This window comes from Patagioenas fasciata, chromosome 12 (assembly GCF_037038585.1).
Source record: "Patagioenas fasciata isolate bPatFas1 chromosome 12, bPatFas1.hap1, whole genome shotgun sequence".
In the NCBI taxonomy this organism is placed as follows: Eukaryota; Metazoa; Chordata; class Aves; order Columbiformes; family Columbidae; genus Patagioenas; species Patagioenas fasciata.
Genome location: NC_092531.1, coordinates 9,130,099 through 9,150,337, shown reverse-complemented (window position 1 = coordinate 9,150,337; position 20,239 = coordinate 9,130,099). Strand labels below are relative to the sequence as shown.

At 39.2% G+C, this 20,239-nt stretch overlaps 1 protein-coding gene across 8 annotated transcripts in view; it reads left to right on the top strand.

Moving 5' to 3' along the window:
* The window catches only part of TLN2 (talin 2), a 163,241-nt gene that overhangs the window by 98,583 nt on the left and 44,419 nt on the right, over window positions 1-20,239 (top strand). For all 8 annotated transcript variants that reach the window (XM_065847858.2, XM_071813815.1, XM_065847857.2 and 5 more), the window contains 15 exons: window positions 1,868-1,981; window positions 3,243-3,377; window positions 3,487-3,615; window positions 4,242-4,344; window positions 5,939-6,147; window positions 6,948-7,067; window positions 8,136-8,333; window positions 10,368-10,507; window positions 11,804-11,897; window positions 14,292-14,381; window positions 15,513-15,635; window positions 16,762-16,905; window positions 17,095-17,256; window positions 18,392-18,532; window positions 19,347-19,528. In XM_065847858.2, coding sequence (XP_065703930.1) covers window positions 1,868-1,981; window positions 3,243-3,377; window positions 3,487-3,615; window positions 4,242-4,344; window positions 5,939-6,147; window positions 6,948-7,067; window positions 8,136-8,333; window positions 10,368-10,507; window positions 11,804-11,897; window positions 14,292-14,381; window positions 15,513-15,635; window positions 16,762-16,905; window positions 17,095-17,256; window positions 18,392-18,532; window positions 19,347-19,528 — 2,084 coding nt within the window. The remainder of the gene's footprint in view (window positions 1-1,867; window positions 1,982-3,242; window positions 3,378-3,486; window positions 3,616-4,241; window positions 4,345-5,938; window positions 6,148-6,947; window positions 7,068-8,135; window positions 8,334-10,367; window positions 10,508-11,803; window positions 11,898-14,291; window positions 14,382-15,512; window positions 15,636-16,761; window positions 16,906-17,094; window positions 17,257-18,391; window positions 18,533-19,346; window positions 19,529-20,239) is intronic.

Here is a 20,239-nt window from a genome sequence, read left to right as displayed (position 1 = left end):
CTCGAACTCTGCTTTATGGGGAACTGAATATCACCTTCTATAATAACGCTGTTGCAACCTCAAAAGAAGATCGAACAAACAAACAAATCACCTAACCACCACACACATTCATATGTATGGATTCTGGAGAACCCTCATTTATTGTATTATCCGTAGTTTCCGTATGTTAGTGTATGGAGAGCTTTGGAAAGCTGAGCTACTGTGAGTGCTGTACTTGGCTTTTGTAGCTAGACCTGCAAACACCTCAGTAGAAAAGACTGACAGGCTTATATACCTCACCATGGATCTGTTGAGTAACACCTGATCACCTGAAGCAAGTGCTTTAAGTACAAGTTTTGCTACAGATCAGTCTGCAGTGCTGTATATGCAGAGCTGTGTTTGCAGCACTGTGCGGAGGGGCCTGCTTGCTTGGATGTTTGTACAGTGGCAAGAAGTGTTGGCCACATGTTCAGCACACGAGTGTGCTCTTCTGCAGCTGAGTAGCTCTGTGATCAAAATAGGCAGTGGAATGATACATACAGTGAAACGGGACTGGGGTCTGCTGTGGAATAAAGGTAACCTTTGAATTTTCCACAGTAAAGGGTGGAATAGCAACAGTGATTTATACTATACTGGAGTGCAATTCTTATTGAATGAATTGGTTATGTAACTATCAGCACTGATCCTGCTGTTCTGATGCACAGCCTGCAAAGATCTGGGGCCTTTAATGTCACTGTAAAAGATAAGTTACACCCATTATTACGGGGTTAACATGATTCCTAGCTTGAAGTTAGAGCTGCCAAGATGAGTCTAAGGTGTGCCTGAAGTCAAGAACATTTTTATAGTTCCAAGCTAGAATTCTGAGTCTGGTGAAAAGCTGTTCTCTTTTGTGTTTAAGCAACATTTGGCAGCTTAAATTCTAGCTCCGACTAACATTGCTTGAGGCTTCTTAAACTGCATTTGAACCAAAAACTGAAAATGACAATAGAATGCAAAAGGGTTTTTTTCTGGATGGAAGAGCAGTTATGTAGGGAATGAGAACAAAACCATTAAACAAGGCATCGTTGAAAGCCACATTCAGATTCAGCAAATCCTTCATGTCATGGTGGTATTCCTAAGAAATGTTGGAATTAAATAAGGTAGATCCAGTACATCTCAAGATTGTGTGATAGGCAGCTGTTTATTTCAGTATGATTTAAAAAAAAAGAAAAGAGGCAAGCTGATTCACTGTATTGTTTACAGTTCGTTCTAATTTGATCTTGATGATGATTTATTACATAGCAGAGAAGATCTGATACCTACTTTTAAACTCTTTTTTTGAGGAAAAAAACCCCTAGTATTGCATTGCTGAAGTGTTTCTGTGAAATGGATGGACAAGGAGCATGAATGTGGATAATCCAGGAATAAAGTTTTAGCAATACACACTTCAGACTGCTCCAGCCATACTACAAAGTTTATTTTATTAGAAGTCAAGGAAAAGTAGGCTGACATGCTTGTATGTAAAAGGCATTGTTTTTCTGAAACAAGACATTCTCTGGAAAAATCTGTTACCTCCACTATTGACATTTTAACATGTAAAGGAAGTAATTCAAAATACTTTGTATGTATCTTGGTTTTCACAAAAATCTTATATTGTCTTGTAGGATCTTTAGGCTAATGAGTAGCTTGAATAAAGACTTCTTTAAAAGTAGAATGCTTCTGAAAAATTCTAATGTATTAATTCAGTTCCATGGAATCCTAAACAAATTCTGTGAAGGCACAAGAGTCTTGTACCTGCAAATACTACAGGTTTTGTTTAAGGGTGGTGTGGGGAGAGGGCTTGTTTTAGTGTCAGAGGATCTGGATGTTTTATTTATCTGCTAAAAGCTTCTCCATTTGTTTATTACAGAATGTTGCAGACCACATTCCTCAGCTGGTGCAGGGTGTCAGAGGAAGTCAAGCTCAGGCAGAGGACCTCAGTGCCCAGCTTGCTCTAATAAACTCCAGCCAGAACTTCCTTCAGGTGAAGTGGATCAATCACTGTAGTAGATTCCATCAGAGCAAACAGCATTTTTTAGTGCTGTATGTTTTCATTTGTGAGAAATTAGCAGTAAACTGTTAAGAACCATGTAAAGATGGTCATGACTGTGAGTTGTAGCTAAGGAGAATTTAGCTCCTCAGATCAGATGGCTGAAGTACTGTTGAATCTGTGGAGACTGAAACCTGCCAAAATTGAGGCTAAAAGTGACAAGAAAACTGAAGTGTATGGAGAAGAAACATTCATTGCTGTAGTACTTGCCTTCTGGGAAAGCATTTAAAGAACAAGGTGGAGAGAACTCAGCAACTTTCTAAGCAGTGGTCTCAATATGTGAGAGACTGTTGTAACCTTTCTTAGTGAAGACAAAGTTAGTGTTGCAGCAAGAAGCTCCAGAATTCTTAATAAATAAAAGGGAATATTACCATATTTCCTTTAGATACTAGCCTGCGTACGTAATGGAGTTGGATTGAAGTTTTGAATAAAACACAAAATTTGACTCTGTGCTTTTTCCAAAACATCTTAAAAACTAGATAAAATATTGAGCATTGATAGCAAAACTATTGGATTTATTGCTAACATTACAAGAAACAAAGAGAATAAACCAGTTCTTCATGTTATGAGATGGTCATTACTTGGCACCAGTTAGTCTTGCCTTAAATGGAAACAAAACCCTTCCATTGATTGCTGTTAGCAGATTCTTTATCATCTCATCAGGCAGAGGTATTGGAAAACATGCTCTTGCTCTGTTTGAGTATTTTGCTCTATGATTCCATCTGGAGTCATTAAAACAATCTATCTCCTCTCTGGCTGTGTGTGTGTATGAGGGTGATGATGAGAATCAGCAAAGTGTTTTAATTGTATTAGCACCAAACCCTGTGAAGAATCATTGCTTGAATTACAGTTTTCAATTTACAGAATTTTGGCAGAGTTTAATATTTTTAAGCACTCTACTTGAATACTCAAAGTCCTTAGGCAGATGTTGGTACCAATGAAGAAGTTGTTGTACTAGTAAAGCACAAATGGATCCTGCTGCAGAGAACCCTGCCATATGAAATTATGACAGGGTGCAGCATACGAATAGAAGGTGCATGGTTAAGGAGCAGGGAAGTGCATGAAGTGGTTTCTACAGAAAATCTAGAAACCTCAAGAGTGTGTAGAGGAAGCAGTTTGTTTATTGAATCCTAAGCTTTCCTTAAAGAAACTGAGCTCATAAAACCAATTGTGTTCTTTGCTTTTTGTTGAATAGCCTGGAAGTAAAATGGTGGCATCAGCTAAAGCTGCAGTCCCCACTGTGACTGATCAAGCAGCAGCAATGCAGTTAAGTCAGTGTGCAAAGAACCTTGCCACCAGCTTAGCTGAGCTACGAACTGCCTCCCAGAAGGTAAGTCAATACTGTTCTCATCAGCTAAAGCAGGATGGCTTGAAGCATTTAATATTTCTGATAATGGCTTACAGCTCTTAACAGTGATATCGGTCTGATTTCTGAATAGGCTCATGAAGCATGTGGCCCAATGGAAATCGATTCTGCTTTGAATACAGTCCAGACACTCAAAAATGAACTACAAGATGCGAAGATGGCAGCTGTGGATGGACAGTTAAAACCTCTCCCAGGAGAAACTGTAATTGAGGAAGGATGTTCTTCATTTAAAAACAAAGAAACAAAGTTAGCTGTTAAAAATTTTAAGTACTAGAGGCAAAAGAAGTCATGAGGCTTTGAATAATGATGATGCTGATAGCATTTTACACTAATTCTCTTAAAAAGAGTACACATTCCTACCACATTCAGAAGCATGTTCTGTAGTAGAATTACTCATAGGACTGTAAAGCATCCTTCTCTATTGTACAAATTGCAATTTAGCATCAGCAATGTTTTGGTCTTTTCTTGTCAAAAATAATTTATTTTCAATAGTGGTAAAGACGAGAACTCAATAGTTCTAAGCCTACTAGTCCCAGCAGGCTTAGAAAGTGAAATATTTTATTTGGCAAAAAACCCCTCCTTCTCCTCAGATGAAGGTATTGATTTCCACTGCAAGTTATAAAATAGTTTTGTTATTCATATTACATAATTAATTTAATTCGCCCTGGATGGGAAAAACATGCTAGTCAGGTTTCAGAGAAACTACAAGTGTGTTTGGTAGCTGAGGTAAAGCTTGGTGAAATAAGAAATCTTTTAGTAATATTTTAAAAACAAGTATGTTTTAGTTGGGCTTACACAAAAAATGTTGTCCTCTGCAATTTTTCACAGCTTGAGAAATGCGCTCAGGACCTGGGAAGTACATCCAAAGCAGTTGGTTCATCAATGGCTCAGTTGTTAACTTGTGCTGCTCAAGGCAACGAGCACTACACAGGTACTGTTTCACTTATAATGCCTCTGCTTTCCATAAAAGACTTAATAGAAGGTTTTCTTATCACAGAATGGTTAGTTCAAGGAATTACTACCTTTTTTTTTTTTTACTGCTGATAGTGAATTGTGGTAAGTTACTAGGAATTGCTAGTGTGAATAACATGCTTCATAAAAAATAGTGTTGCGATCTCTGGTGTGTCTGTATATAACCAGAATAGATTGAGATTTCTGTTGTTTTAGTAAATGCATGCTACTGAAACTCTGTGAAGGACAGAACTAAAATGTAATGCAATTTAAAGGCCAGTGCCACTGGAAATGTTGCTATGTCCTTTCAAAAGGTTAAAGGGTCTTTGGATATTTTGTGATGCACAGGATGCGAACATACTTAGGATAGTTTGGTGATGTTGAAAACTGCATCTCTTGCTAAATGAGCCTAATTCACATGTATAATGCAGCTAGTCTCTCTGACTTGATCACATTTTCATAGTTGGAGTTAAAACAAACAGGGAATGTGGGCACCCAGATTATACAGTGTACTGGAAGTCATTGTGGAGGATGAAAGCACCAAACTGAAAGCAAAACAATCAGTGCTCTTTATTTTATGGTGCTGTGATAAATTAAGTCAAACTTTAAAGATCCTTAGTGGCACTCTAAATAAAGGAAACCAAATGTGTGGGTCTTTTTCGTGAAATTTTCTGTAAATTAAGAATTTTGAAAGCTCTCTGTGATTGGTCAAATAGGAAAGTTGTAACTGCAACATAGGCAGCACTGTTTATCTGCTTGGCTTTTACTTTGACAAATAATATCACTTGCTTTTCATTACCTTCTAAAGTGTCTGTGTTTAAAAAATGTTCAGCTGATCAGAAGAGGAAATGTTAAAAGGCAGTGGTGTTAAAATGCTAACATGGCTACTTTCTGGGTTGTGTTTAGTTGTGATATCACAGCTTTCTAAACATTTCCAATAGGGATATTTGAACATTCTAATTATTTTTAATGCCTAAGTAAAGATAACCAAGAGGTCTTGTACACCAAATGTGAACCTTTTCTATAGCTTTCTTTTGGTATCAATAATATTATTTTAACATTATCACTCAAAATATACCACCGACATTAATTGCATATGTTGTTTACTAGACTATGTGCTAATCAGGGTCTTTTAGAAAACCGTTGAATCTTGTTTTTTATTAAGGGCTGAATTAAATTTCCTAAATAGGAGAATGGGACCACTATTCACACAGTCATACACCTTAGTGTTATAGCTGATGAATGCCTAATAATGTTGGCCAGACAGACCACAGAAACTAATTTCATTACTTCCTCTCTGTGACCTCATTCAGTTATTTCAATGTGCTTGTGCTCACAGTGATGTTAGGTTATATCAAGTTGTATCATCCCTAATAGCTTCTATTTTTTTTTAATTCCTTGAACTTCCTTGATGCTGTGTATTTCAAATGTTGTCATGTTTGAAGGTTTTTATTTTAAACTGCATTTGCCGTGTTATTTTGCAATGGCATTGTTACCTGCAAATTAATCTGTCTTAAAATATAAAGATCATCTTCAAGGGTATTAAAAGAATCCTTGATCACATCTGAACATAGGAGTTGCTGCCAGAGAAACTGCTCAGGCTTTGAAAACGTTGGCTCAGGCAGCACGAGGAGTTGCAGCATCTACTACTGACCCTGTGGCAGCACATGCCATGTTGGATTCAGCCAGGGATGTCATGGAAGGCTCTGCAATGCTTATTCAGGAGGCGAAGCAGGCCCTGGCTGCACCAGGGGATGCCGACAGTCAGCAGAGATTAGCCCAGGTAAGTTGCAACTTGAGCAGCTGTGCGAATTATCAAACACCCAGTGAAATTACTTAGAATGCAGCATTAAATAATGAGAGAGAACAACAGAAAATAGGGCTGCAAGGGCTGTCAGCTTTCTGTTCCTTCCAGCAGCTCTGAGATAGTAACACCACACTTATGTTAAACAACGCAGGTGGTGCGAAGTCTGGTATTTTTGTCACCTTTTAGAAAAGTAAACTTTTTCAAAGATGTAGTTAAGTTCTTTTACCCGCAATGTATTTGAGTAGGCTGCTTGTCTGCCAAAATGAAACTACTGTTAAACTGATCATTATTAAATAAAGGGTCTGTATTCATGTTGTATTGAAAAAGTAAATGTATGCTTTCTGCACGTGGCACCACTGCTTTTGAAGACTTTCAGGAGTAATAGGTTCTTTTTCACTGGTTTTAAATGTTCCATAATTGCCCTCTATTTTAAATAATTTCTTATCAGGAGACTAATCAGGACTTTGAAAAAAGGTGTATGCGAAGTATTTCTGTGATTAGCATATTGTTAACTTCAGGGGCGTTCCAATATCTGCAGTGCTGTGGCCTTTATGCTGGGTGCCAGGAGCAGTTGTGGAGCTGCCCTGCCAACACTGCCCATCAATGAGTGAGTGTAAATAATGACTACAGGTCAGCAAATTAGGAAAGTTGCAAGCCTCAAAAATGGTCTTGTTAGGGTCGGAATGTAGGAATTGCTGGCTGTAGAACGTGCCTGTTGTTGATAAATGACCACTTAAGCCATTCTCAGTGTGGATGTGTTTACTTATGTGTTGTAGGTGGCAAAAGCAGTATCTCACTCTTTGAATAACTGTGTGAATTGTCTACCTGGACAAAAGGATGTGGATGTGGCCTTGAAGAGTATTGGAGAGTCTAGCAAGAAGCTGCTTGTTGATTCGGTGAGATGTCTTTTAACGTAGAAATTTCAGAGAAAAGAAAAGCACGTCTGGGTTCCCCATGTATTAGTTATTATTCAGTTAATGTGCTCTAAGTATACTTCATGTAAGTTTTGTTTAAGTTTCTGTAGCTCTAAGTTGCTGCTACTATGGCTGAAATGCTGTTCTTCTAGCTTATGGGCAAGGTGAAATGTTTCTATGGTGTGTGAAGGCGGTTTTTTGAAAGTTCCAACTGTGACTTAATGTTTTGAAGAATATGAAAATTAGAAAATTATAATCTCTGTCTCACCTAGAAGTTATCAGTTTAAGGAGCATTGTGGTCAGTCAAAAAATGTTTGGTGCATCTATGGGCATTTTGCGCAAGGAGAAGAGTTGTTATATTTCTGTTTAACTGCACCAATGTTAAAAAAAACCCAAAACCCAACACCTTTTGTGTCCTGGTCACTTGCTAGACGGTTATATGATTTGAACAACTTCTTTCTGTATCTGCCAGTGATCCTGCTACCCTGTGGATGAAAAAGGATTTGTACAGGGTGTTTCAAAAAGATGGACCCAACTTCAAAGATACAGTGATTTTAGATTTGGTCCATCTTTTTGAAATACCCTGTATTTTCATGTTTCTGCAATGTCTTTTGATAAAACCAGGTCAGGGATTGAGAGCTGTGGAGAGCTGCAAATGCTTGTGGTATTCTGGAAAACTTGTTTGTGGAAGGAAATGATGACCTGAAGACCAAAATTTTCCAACTTTTGCCACTTACTTCTTCACTTTGAATTTCAAAGTTTAACCATAAAATAGCCGCTGTCACCTCTAGCCTTTGAAAGGCTTGTGTATTGGTCTGTCACTTGAAATAAACAGCGGGACTAAGGTTGTTGCATAGATTTCTGGTAGACAGCTGTCCCATAGCTGGACTATTTTGCATTCGGAACTGAATCACTGGCAGCCCAGTTGCAGTACTCTGTTCTAGCTTGTGTGTGTTGCATTTAGTGTTCTGGAATTGTGATGAACTTTCCAGTCATGAAGGCCTGGTGTGACATGACAGATAATAAAATACAGCACTTGGTCTCTTACAGCTACCTCCCAGTTCTAAGTCATTTCAAGAAGCTCAGAGTGAACTGAACCAGGCAGCAGCAGACCTGAATCAGTCAGCAGGAGAAGTTGTCCATGCTACACGGGGCCAAAGTGGGGAACTGGCTGCAGCCTCTGGAAAATTCAGTGATGATTTTGATGAATTTCTTGATGCTGGTATTGAAATGGCTGGCCAAGCACAAGTGAGTGTTTTATCTTGCTGATTGGGACCAAGGATTGTCTTGGGCATAGTATTTTGCAATGCAGTATCTTGGTTATCTTATAGCACAATACAATATATATGGTAGTGTGAGCCTCTCCATATATATGACAGGTGATGTTTGATATGAAGCAGTCATCCATAACTGTTTATCTGGAGTGAAGTCAATTCAGCATCTGCATTTTACTCAGGATAGTGGTATTTGTTCCTATGCCCAGTCAGAAATATGACTTCATACTCCTCTGTCTTGTTTGGGCTGTTAACGAATTTGAGCTGTATATATGAAGGTACAAAGGTGTTCTGAACCTCTCAAAGCTCATGGTAAGGGTTGCTTCTGATTTGGTAGAACTACCATGAAGCATAATTTATGTGAACACTGTTCAAAATTTAGCCCCTTTCTTTGCTAACTTTCAAATGCTTTCAGTAGAGGAAGGAAAAAAAGGTGCATTTAAAATCCAGACTTGATATTGCTCTATGGTGTGTGCTGGTGTGGACTTGCTACAGAGTGGAGTGAGTGCTTGAAGAGGGCTGGCTAAAATGCCATGAATCTGACAGCAAGCACTTGGACTTCTGTTTAGTGATTTAAATCTGGCAGAGCTCCATTGTGATGAACTCTGTGTCAGGTACTGATTTACATTAATAGATCATTTGGAGATGATTTAACATAACAAATGTCAGCATATAAAAGAGGGTCATGTACCAGAAGAGCTAGGAGGACTGACAGGAAAAAAGGATCTGCAGACTGTGTTGCCCTAGTTTAGTAGGAGGAACAGGTAAACATCAGAAATGATTGCTGAAAGAAAACTAACCAGAAAGTCTTGAGTGTGCCAGTTCTTTAGAGTAATTTACAAAGTGTCTGTACAGAGCAGATGCTTTGTAGGTATAGCTGAGTAGAGAGATTAGACAATGCTGTTTATTCTCTATTAAAACTTAATCATTCAGGTTCCAGATGCATGAAGTGAGTTAGGCACTAAATATCGGCTGATTCTCTGAAACCGAGGAGTTAGGTACCTGACTAGCTTTTTAGCCATGAGCCTCATTGACTTGTAGAATATTTTGTTTGGGGCAATCCAATGAAGGCAAAGGTAGAAATGAAGAAAGCTACTTAAAGGAGAATTCCAGCTGCTGCTGGTTTGCTTATCCTGGTGACATTGGGGATGATAACTATCTTACAAATGGCTGGTGATTCAAAAGAGAATGTTTTCTGTCTATGTGTAGATAGTTGCCCCAAACAGAAGCAATACCGAGTATTTTGGATGCCCATTAAAATGGGGAGGGAGGGAGACAGCAGAATGTAAATACAGAGTAAAAGCTATTCACATCAACTGAGGTAATATGCAACCTTTTTACATACAACCCTGAACAGATTGTTAGAAGGAATTCACTTCTGCTGATCATTGACAGAAGCAGCTAGTCCCGGCTGTGTGCTGGGATAATGCAGTACTTCCCTGAAATTGTGTGCATATGCATGTTTTCCTTTTCAAGCAATGGCTTCAAATAAGTAACAGAACATCCAAGTCAGAATGTTTACTGAAGCAGGCTTATAGAAACATATGTTCTTGGGACAGAGGACTTTCTGGAGGGTTCTTTCTGTGTGAGTAATCCCAGTTAGATGCTAGAGAGCCTGTGGGCTACACAGAGGATGCCAGAATACAGACAGTGTACACTGACTGAATAATGTGGATCAGCTGTGCCAGGCAGAGACACATGAGAGTCTTGACAACAAAAGCATTGTTCAACAAGTAGTAAAGTTTATCCGTTCCTCATTTGTGAATACTGCCTTTGTTAGAATCCAAGCTATTTGGGTTCTATATGGGTTTCTTTTTTCTGTGATGTAAGTGAAGCTAGAGGCACCTGTCTGGGTGAACAGAGGCTTTGGTCCATGTCCTTTCCCAGAGTATGCTCCCCTGCATGACAGTTTCAGGTGGATAAACAAACCGGGTTTACAAATGTGGCTTTAGCACAATCTCGTTATTGCAAATGCTGCACTTAATGTTATGCTGCTGTGGCTTTGCAGACTAAAGAGGACCAGATTCAAGTAATAGGGAACCTCAAGAGCATCTCTATGGCATCCAGCAAGCTGTTACTAGCTGCCAAGTCTCTGTCTGTTGATCCTGGAGCTCCTAATGCCAAGAACCTCCTAGCAGCAGCAGCAAGGTAAGGACGTGTTGCTTACTTTAGGTTTTCATAAGATATTTGCTTTTCTCTGTGATATTTATAATGTGTTTGTATATTCTTCTGCTATTGATGCTTAACTGAGTGTTTGGAACCTGCCGTTCTCTTTAAATGACTGTAGGCTGGAGGAAAAATGCTTATTTTTGGAGTTCCTTAACTGGCTTGGTGGAAATAAGAACCGAACCAGCAATGGGAGAGTTGGCATGGGTTTTGAAAGAGACTAGTGTGTTTTATCTACTTTTTTTACCATCAGTGTTCTGAGAAGGCAGTAGCTAACAGTAAGCCTCTCCTCTCAATCCCTAACAAAGAAACTGAGTAATGTTGTTCTATAGAATGTGCTTTTATCATGTTGTGGCTACTTACCACTGACAGTGTGTATGATCCAGAACACTTGAAAGGGTTAGATACTATGTTTATTTAGTGGAAGATACCCTTACTTTAAGGATTCTGCCCACCATGCCCTGAATTTCATCTTGTGGACTCTGTTTCTCAGCCAAGTTGCTCAGTGTTTTTGTGAAAAATAACACTGCATTTCAGTGTTTGACTGGATAATCGCCTCTCCTTCACTTTATCAAAACCTTTAAGCATTTTTTTTCTGAATTAACTTTTTATTCAGTTATCAAAGTTTTTAAATGGAATGTTCAAATATTAAACTGAAAGGGGACTTCTGAAGGACAGATAGACATCACACCTAGAAATGTCAATGTTAAATCAGGTGAATGCCTGAGATCATGTGGATGTGACTTACAATACTGTCTTCCAAAATGTTTGCACCCACAAAGATTAGCCTAGAGAGGAAATAAGTTAAGACTGTTACTTCCGTGGGGATATTGTAGTTGACATTTGTCCTGGACCTTGGAATCATCCCTTTCTAATAGCAATAATTTATTTATAAAAAATATATATAAAAGATGCAGTTATTTATATGCTCTATCTGATGAGAACAAATACGGCTTTTAGAGTCTTAGCAGTCCTCTTCCACTCGGGTTGGGGTGTGAGAGGCCACCTTCCTGCTTCTACTGCTTCCAGATAGTTTTAAACGTAATGCTTGTATGTTGCGTGTATTACTAGGCACTGCTTTAGTGAGAATGTTTTTGCTTCTATGAAGCTTGTTAAATAAGAGGTCTCTAGGTGAACTGTTCAACACTGAAAAGAAAAAATGGGGTAGAACACGAGTGTTTAAAATCTTCATGCAGTGTACAGTTAATGAAACAGAAGTTCTAACAAGAGGAATAGTTTAACTTTAAAATATACCTTTTTTCCTTCTACTTTCCCTAGAGCTGTGACTGAGAGTATAAACCAGCTCATCACACTGTGCACCCAGCAAGCTCCTGGGCAGAAGGAATGTGATAATGCACTCAGAGAACTGGAGGTACTACTACATTTCAAAAATTCTTAAGAATGAAAATGGGGCTCAAATGTTTGTTTCCTTTGGTTTCTTTGTCTGATTAGCTGCTGACACTGTCTTCTCACCTGGTATCTCCGTCAGGGGTTTTAATTGCAAATGAGGTAAGCATAGAACCCCTGTGAACATCTTGTGGTTTTGGCCAGAATGAATTTCACTGCTCTGTTCCCATGTCCTGTTCCCTGCCCCTCTAGAGGTAGTTCAGTCCTTATTACTCATATTTACTGTGCATTAAGGAAGAATCATGATGAGATGGACATTTCCACTACCAACAGTGCATCAGAGAGAGCTGCAGTACTTGATTTTTCTGCTTATAGGGTGTTGTTACTGACATCCCACTTCAGGATTCCATTTACAGTGTTTACCCTGTTACTCCCTGCCATTTCTTAGCATAGATTTTGATGCCTTTTATCTGCTTTGTCACAGCCAAGCTGATGTGGCTTGTGTGTCAATACAGGTTTTTGCAAGGTATGTTCTGGTTCATCAGTAAAATGTTTGGCTAAATAAGGAGCAGCAGGTCAGTTGAAAGACCTAATTCAAAGGCTCCGCACTGATCACAGGGACAGCTGCTTGCAGTAGTAGGAAATAGCATCTTTTTAATTAAACTAAATATTTCCTTGTTGACAAGGTCAAAACGTTGAGGGATGACTGGCTTTGTGTGGAGAACATAAAATTCCTTCAAGCTTTTTCTTTCTGCCTTTTGGCATCAAAAGGATACCACGATCATTGGAGTGTATTGCAGGATATTGTGTAATTTTGTAAAATGCAAGTCCACAGCCGTCATCCCAAAATATTGGTAGGAGTTTGCCTAGGAACTGATTTGTACTTCTGAATTCTTAGCTTCTTGACCTTGGCAGTGTTCTCCCCTTGGGCAAAGAGAGTGGCAGCAAGTCTAAACAAGAGGAAAACTGAAAATAGGGCCATAGTGTAATGGCTGCCTGAAATCACTGCAGGGTGATGTAGGGTGGAGCAAGCAGGAGGAAGGAAGCATCACTGCTCAGAACTTCCTGAAAGAGTAGTGGGAGACCTGTAAAATAGCAGGGATGTGAAAGGTCAGAATTCCCAGCTAATGAGCCACAGAAAACTGAGAGCTTAGGGGAGAAATGTAGGGCAGAATAGCTTTAAGAAGCCATTGCAGAGGGTTCTGTACCAATAGCGTGAATTGTGAGCAGAGCCTGGGAAGAGAAGGAAGATCTGTAGCATCTTGAACTTCAGGAAATGCTTATCTGAGAGAGACAGTTAGCAAGAAACTGCGCGAATGAAATTAGATTAATTTCTGAGAAAAGTAGAACTGGGGCAAGACCACACAGTTCTAAAACCAGACTGGTATCAAAGTGACCTGAGAAACCTGTCATTGTTTGGAGAAAGCATTCTTAGCAGTCTTTCAATTTCTCTTTACAATGATTCTCTAGATATGACTTTTTCACTTCTCCTTATCCTCACGGTTTAATTGCTTGTAATGATTTAAGTTAAGCTTTAGCTTTTAAAAAGCAATAGATGAGCTCTTAAAACTGTAGGTGTGTCTTAATGTTAGGAGTTTGGTTATAAGAAAAGTCTAAGGGTTTAAAATCATGCCTAGATTTCTCTCAGATGGAAGCAAACATCAGATGTGGATGTTATCTTTTTATTCTTCCTGATTTCACTTTCATCAGAAGGATTAAGTCTTTTCCACCTGATATTTGGCAGAAAAGCATGTTCCTCCAAACTTAAAAAAAGGCATATTGCAGATTTTTTACATAGAAGAGGATGCTTCTGCTGCAGCTTATAGTTTTTTACAAGTTTTTTCATCTAAATGCATTGACTCCTCTCAATGAATACATGACTTTCACATTGTTATACCCAGGAGTCAAAATCACCTCAGAAAAAAAGTTAAACCCAACTAGAATATGTAGCTTTCTGGCAGAGGGAGCTGTGCTGGTGCAAACGGTTGGTACAGTACTAAGAGGCAAGCAGTTGGTTGACTTGCACTTTGGTAGCACTTTGTGTCTCTAGACAGTACTCAACAAATGGTAGCTGGTTTTCTTATCACTCTTGTAATTCCACTTATGAAATTCAAAATAGTATTGAAAACATGTATTGGACTATGGAAAAATGACAGAAAACCAGATTACCTCATGTCAGCTGAGCATCGCTAGCTGACCATAAATCACTCATCACAAGCACAAGGTAAACCACATTAGCCCATACTTGCAGTAGATTTGTAGTACACAGTAGTTACCACAGTTGAGTTAATGTAGGGCAGCATTTGATGTGCAGGTTTGCTTGCTTGCTGGAGGCCAAGTTGTAAGATTACACTGGTATGAGCAGGTTAGTTGTATTTCAGGCTCTGTCAATAATCAGAGTTATCTTTCATTATTACAGACAGTTAAGGGAATGCTGGATAACCCCAATGAACCTGTGAGCGATCTCTCATATTTTGATTGTATTGAGGGCGTAATGGAAAACTCAAAGGTAAGTTCCTTTTCCCACCTCTTTGCCAACTGTAAAGTGCATTTTGATTCTCAGAAGTTTCCATGTGCATATGCAATGCTAGGAACACAGCACAGTGTTTACAGCTAAAACGTGTGCTGCATTCCTAGATAAAACTCAGCCTGAAATAGGTCTCTTACAGGTAATTTCAGTTTTTGGTTGCTTAAAAGGCGTATTGCCTCGGTAAGAAATGAGTTGACTGATATGCAATGCTGTTCAAGTTCACCCCTCTCTCCTTCCTCTCCAGTGTATTAGGGAGCGTGTCATACTTTGATGTATTTTGACTGCAGTTATGTTAGAATGGCCCAAAGCATAAAAGAGAGGCTTGGCAATGAAATATCATTGTATCATTCTGTGCAAAACATTCTGTGCAAAACATAGAGAAGTGTCTGAGCAGTCCAGATATTCTGGCACATCAGAAAACCTGTGTGATATCTCTCAGGTTATTTTTAAATGTACTATGCTATGCATCTTGGAAGCTTTGCTTTTGGTGTCTTTGTTATTTGGTGTGTTGGAATTGTTTCAGATCATACCTTCTCTAAAAGAAAGTGCTTAATGGACATGCATGTCATCTGTCCTACTGCAGTCAGATTTTATTTTGAATTTTAGAAGAAAACAAACAGAATTCAGTGGGAGACACTGTGGGAATTAATGTGTGTTCTGACATTCAGATAGTTCCAGCAGATTAGATGCAATTTCATTTCCACTGAGTGTCAGTGAGTCGAGGGGGCAAATAAGATCCCAGATGTGTTGACAGCAGCTGTGGGACTGGTTGTTGTGTTCTGCAATTGTGACTTGTACCTAGCAGCAGGCTAGCTGTGATGGCTAGTGGATGACACCAAAACCAGGGAGGGTTAATTCTGCATCCTCATAGTCATTTGCGCTGTAGTCACGTTTATGGTCAGGACAGTCAATCCAGTGTTGATCCACATGCCTTATTCCTTATGCCACACAGAGGTACGTGCCCAATTCAGTGAAGTTGATAACTAGCTAAAACTTTGGGAAGCCAAGTCATAGAGGTTTGTAGGCCAGATCTGGCTCAGGCCAGGAATCCCTTGTGTTTGAGGGATAGAGAAGCATGTTGGTCATGTAACTTTGCTTTTTATTTTTGAGGTTCTTGGAGAATCCATGGCAGGCATTTCCCAGAATGCAAAAACTGGAGATCTTTTAGTCTTTGGAGAATGTGTTGGAGTTGCATCCAAGGCTCTTTGTGGCCTTACAGAGGCAGCAGCTCAGGTAAGCTACTTCAGTCTGTAAAGCAAGTATATGCTTTTATTTTTTTTAGCAAGTTCATGTTGTGGGTGTGTAAATCTGAGGATAAAGCGAAAGTCAAAGCTGCAGCATACGGAATTCACGAGCGCAGCTCAAGCTCTAAACTACTGCATCACAGAGAAGCACACAAAAACCAGCCACAGTAAAAGTTACTGAATCAAGATTTAGTTTGTAAAAGTTCGTAAGGAGCACTAGTAATTTCAGACATTTTAAATAATAAGTAGCATGTTTCAGCTGTTCATATACTTTCTGGAATAACCAAAATTTTTAAGCTACTACAAGTTAGAGTCTGCAAGTGGTCACTGTGGTTTCTCTGACCTGATAACTGGGTGACTTGAACTCTTGAGAGCTGATAAAGCCCCTTCAGTGAAGGATTTGACTACAGAGCATCATGCTCTGCATCTGCAAACCACTACTTGATTTCCCCAAATGTGGAATGTCTCAGTACAGACTTAGTGTCCTCCACATGTAAACCTGCATTGCCTTATTTACGTATCAGGGTGACAGATAGTTGTATCCATAATAGAAATTGATCAAGAAATTTTCAAATATTTTGACAGCTGAGACAATTCTTTCTTGTTGAGAGCTATGAAACTTATTTCATTGAGAAAGAAAGTTTGGCCATCAGACATCTTGAACTGCAGTGGACCAGCAACTGCAGACTTGATGTGTCCTACCCTCAGCAGTAGTGCATTTGCTGTGAATTGCTTTTCCACTCAGCCGTGACCCAAACCCTCACCACCTCCAGCTATGGCTGATCTAGTAAATAACTTGCTGATGCTCGTGACCATTAAAGCTCTTTCCACTGGCTATGCAAGTGAAAAATGACATTTCCAGACCTATCAGCTGCTTAAACAGCAGACAGTTTTGTCTTGACTAAATATGTTTCACAAGTGTAAGGATAAGTTTTCTTGGTTTCAGAGGATTCTGGAAATCTATTAGTAAAAAAGAAGGTAATATTACTTCACAGTATGGTTTATGAATTAACTCTGTCCACTGGATGCTATGACATATGGCAGTTTTATCAAAGAACCAAGATGGATTTTTGCATTGTTTCTTAGGATTTTTTTCTTCTTTTCTCCATTTGTAGGCTGCCTACCTGGTTGGCATCTCAGATCCAAACAGTCAGGCTGGTCAGCAGGGTCTGGTTGACCCAATTCAGTTTGCCAGAGCAAATCAAGCAATCCAGATGGCTTGCCAGAATTTGGTAGATCCAGCAAGCAGCCCATCACAGGTGACTCCAGAGGACTGCAGTGAGACCGCCATAGTTAGGACACATGACTGCGCTCTCTTTGCAACTGAGCAAAGGGGTTTTGGTTTGGAACTGTTTTATGTCTTAGAACTGCGACTCTGCAGAGTTGTGGTGTAGTAACTGTCACCCTCCTTTGACAATCTGCTTGATTTTTGCTGTCTATTTTTTCAGGTATTATCAGCTGCCACAATTGTGGCCAAACATACTTCTGCTTTGTGCAACGCTTGTCGCATTGCTTCATCAAAGACAGCAAATCCCGTTGCCAAGAGACACTTTGTGCAGTCTGCCAAGGAAGTTGCAAACAGCACTGCTAACCTGGTTAAAACTATCAAGGTACAAATGCTGCTTAATTGTGCTTTTTTCTTCCATTGTGCTGTGTGTGTTGTTTGTTGTTTTTTTTTCCCCTCTTGTTGAGACAGAATCAGAACAGTCGTAATTTTTTTTTTTTTTGCTTTTGTGATATGTATAGTTTGAGAAATTGTTAATTATATTTTTGAGGACCTGAACTGGAAAACACTTTCAGTGGTATAAGAGTGCTGTAGTGAAGATGGAAAGAATTGGGCAATATCAGCATAAGGAGAGGCAGCTGGCCCATCCAGTAGGAGACACCTCTGTGTTGATGTATTCAATGAACTTGCACCAGGAGAATAATTTGCGAGCAACTGAATGTGAAGATTTTTAATGGTGTTACGTTGCTGAATATCTCTGGGGGTTTGTGGAGGTATTTCTGTCAGCATTACCATACTTATGAGGGAAAAGTAAAGAAGCAAATAACACTGAGAACCAAACAGAAGCCATTTGTGTTGCTGCCATTTACTAGTCTCCTGTTAATATTAATCTTTCATTTTCTAAATGCCTGCCTCAAGTTTTGCAGGAGGTAGCTTTTCCTCCTGCAAGCAGAAATAATACTTGTGAAGTTATAGAGGACATATGATTCTAAACCCTTCTGGAAGCCATTAGCTGATCTGCTACTAAAAGTCTTACAATAATTATGGTCTTAGGACTGGAAGCTTCTAGTCCATTACATAGAAGGTCCTTCATATTGAACTATTTCCTATGAGATTATAAAAGAGATCAGTTGACTCATGTGAAAATGAGAGCAACAAATTTGTTGGTTTAAAAGAAGTTGTAAATCAGTCTGTAGGAAAGAACCACCTTGCTAGTCACTTCCACCCTTTGGAGTGCAAGGTGCGAAGACACGACTTATGAGTCACCAGAGTGCAATGATGGAAAACCTTTATTTACTCTTGTGAAGCAAAACAGCAGTTTTACATTTAGGGTCAATAACCAGCTAAGGAAAGAAACACACCCTTAAAGTATCGCATTCTGTGCATCAGCCTTGTTTGTAGAGGAACTTTCAAATGTCTTAAACACACAACAGTTTAAAACTATGAAGAATTAAACTATTTTCCTTCAATTTTGCAAAGAAACCCATTCAGACAGAACTCCATCATTATTTGATTTGCAGGCCCTGGATGGTGATTTCTCTGAAGAGAACCGCAACAAGTGCAGAATTGCTACAGCACCTTTGATAGAGGCTGTGGAAAATCTGACAGCATTCGCTTCAAATCCAGAATTTGTCAGCATACCAGCGCAGATCAGCACTGAGGTAAAGCAGGACGTGCCACTCCCACCCTCAAAGTTGAAAATGTTGAATTAATCATGTGTTGTGAGAGGAAGTGAGTGTGAGGACCTGACCCCGCAGTGTCTGTCTGGGTTCCTGGGTGTTCATAGGGCATTCTGCTGCCTTTTGCTTAACCTCTGACCTTGAAATTTGCACCAGCAGGATAAAAATAGTTAGGCTACAGTAAGCGCTGCCAGTCTCCTGTTAGCAAAGTGACTCGGGTGACTCGCATGTCTTGTTAGCTGGATTTTTCCATGTGATAAAAGTAATAAATATCCCTTTTTCCCTCCAGCAGTTTTAACAAATGGCACCTAAGTAGTTCTGGAAGGGATTGAGGGGACATTGCTGGGGTTTTTCCCTTCCAAAACTGATGCATTCGTGATAAGGAGAAGCAGGTATTTTGGGAAGAATAACTATTTGTGGGCCTTTTGTGTTGTTTTTCCTGAATTCTCTACCCTTGACCCCTGTAACTACAACAGAATAGTATTTAAAGTAACTAATAAAGGTTTTTTGGGGAGGATGAAGGAACACACAAACAAAACAACACAAAACCAAAAAAGTGAAAAACCCCCACAATAAAATAAATCCTTCAAGCTTTGTAAAAGCTTTTTAAAATGTTTGGACTGCAATGATTTTAGTACTATTTCTGTGCTGACTATCTGTGAACATAATAATAAATAATAATGCTGTTTTAATGCTGTCTTAATGCTGTTAAAGAAATTTTTAGGAGCAGAAAGTGTGGACAAACTCAAATAATTATTGAAACATTCTTTTTGTCCCTGTACCTTTCCAACCACAGGGGTCGCGAGCACAGGAACCAATTCTAGTTTCTGCTAAAACAATGTTGGAGAGCTCGTCTTTATTGATCAAAACTGCTCGCTCTCTGGCTATTAATCCAAAAGACCCTCCCACGTGGTCTGTGCTAGCTGGGCATTCCCACACTGTCTCAGATTCTATCAAGAGTCTTATCACCTCTATCAGGTATGTCTTTTGTAGTAACGAAACTGTAGTAATCATTGAGCAGCTGTTCACAAAGAATAATACTGTATGACCATTAGCACTGTGGTGTTTTTCATTAATGGAAATTATTCTCAGATGCACAGTATCTCTCCAGTTACGCTGGGTATTTAATCGCAATCAATGACTGCAGCACAAGGTAGTTCTGTGTTTGTATTCTGTTCTCCTTCCGTGGTTCCACACCCAATTCAGTTTAAGGTAAATGTCACAGTAGAGTTAAAATCAAAGTTGCAAGAATGCTGTGACAAGAAGTGAATATTCTTTATTTTTTGTACTAAACCCATCTGTGCCTTTCTTAATGAGAATTTTGAAGTGTTGTTCTATACTTAACATCTTAACGTTGATTAAATCAAAGTGGTATCAAACCAGTGAACTAAGGAGTGTTCACAGTTTTGTCGATCTTCGACAATGATTGCACTGAAATGGCACATCAGGACGAAGTACTCAGAACCTAACCTTTGTTAAAAGATACCTGGGACTGAATATAACACCTTATTCCTAATGACTTGTTTTTGAGGTGGTTGATTGCACTGCACAGAAACATGAATGTTTTTTTCCTGGTGTCTGTTGTGTTTTCATGTTGACCTTCATTAGTGGGCCAGTCTGACCATCCTGAGGAGGTTGGATTTGCACTTTCTTGTGAGGCAATGATTTTTTTTTTTTTTCTTTTTGATC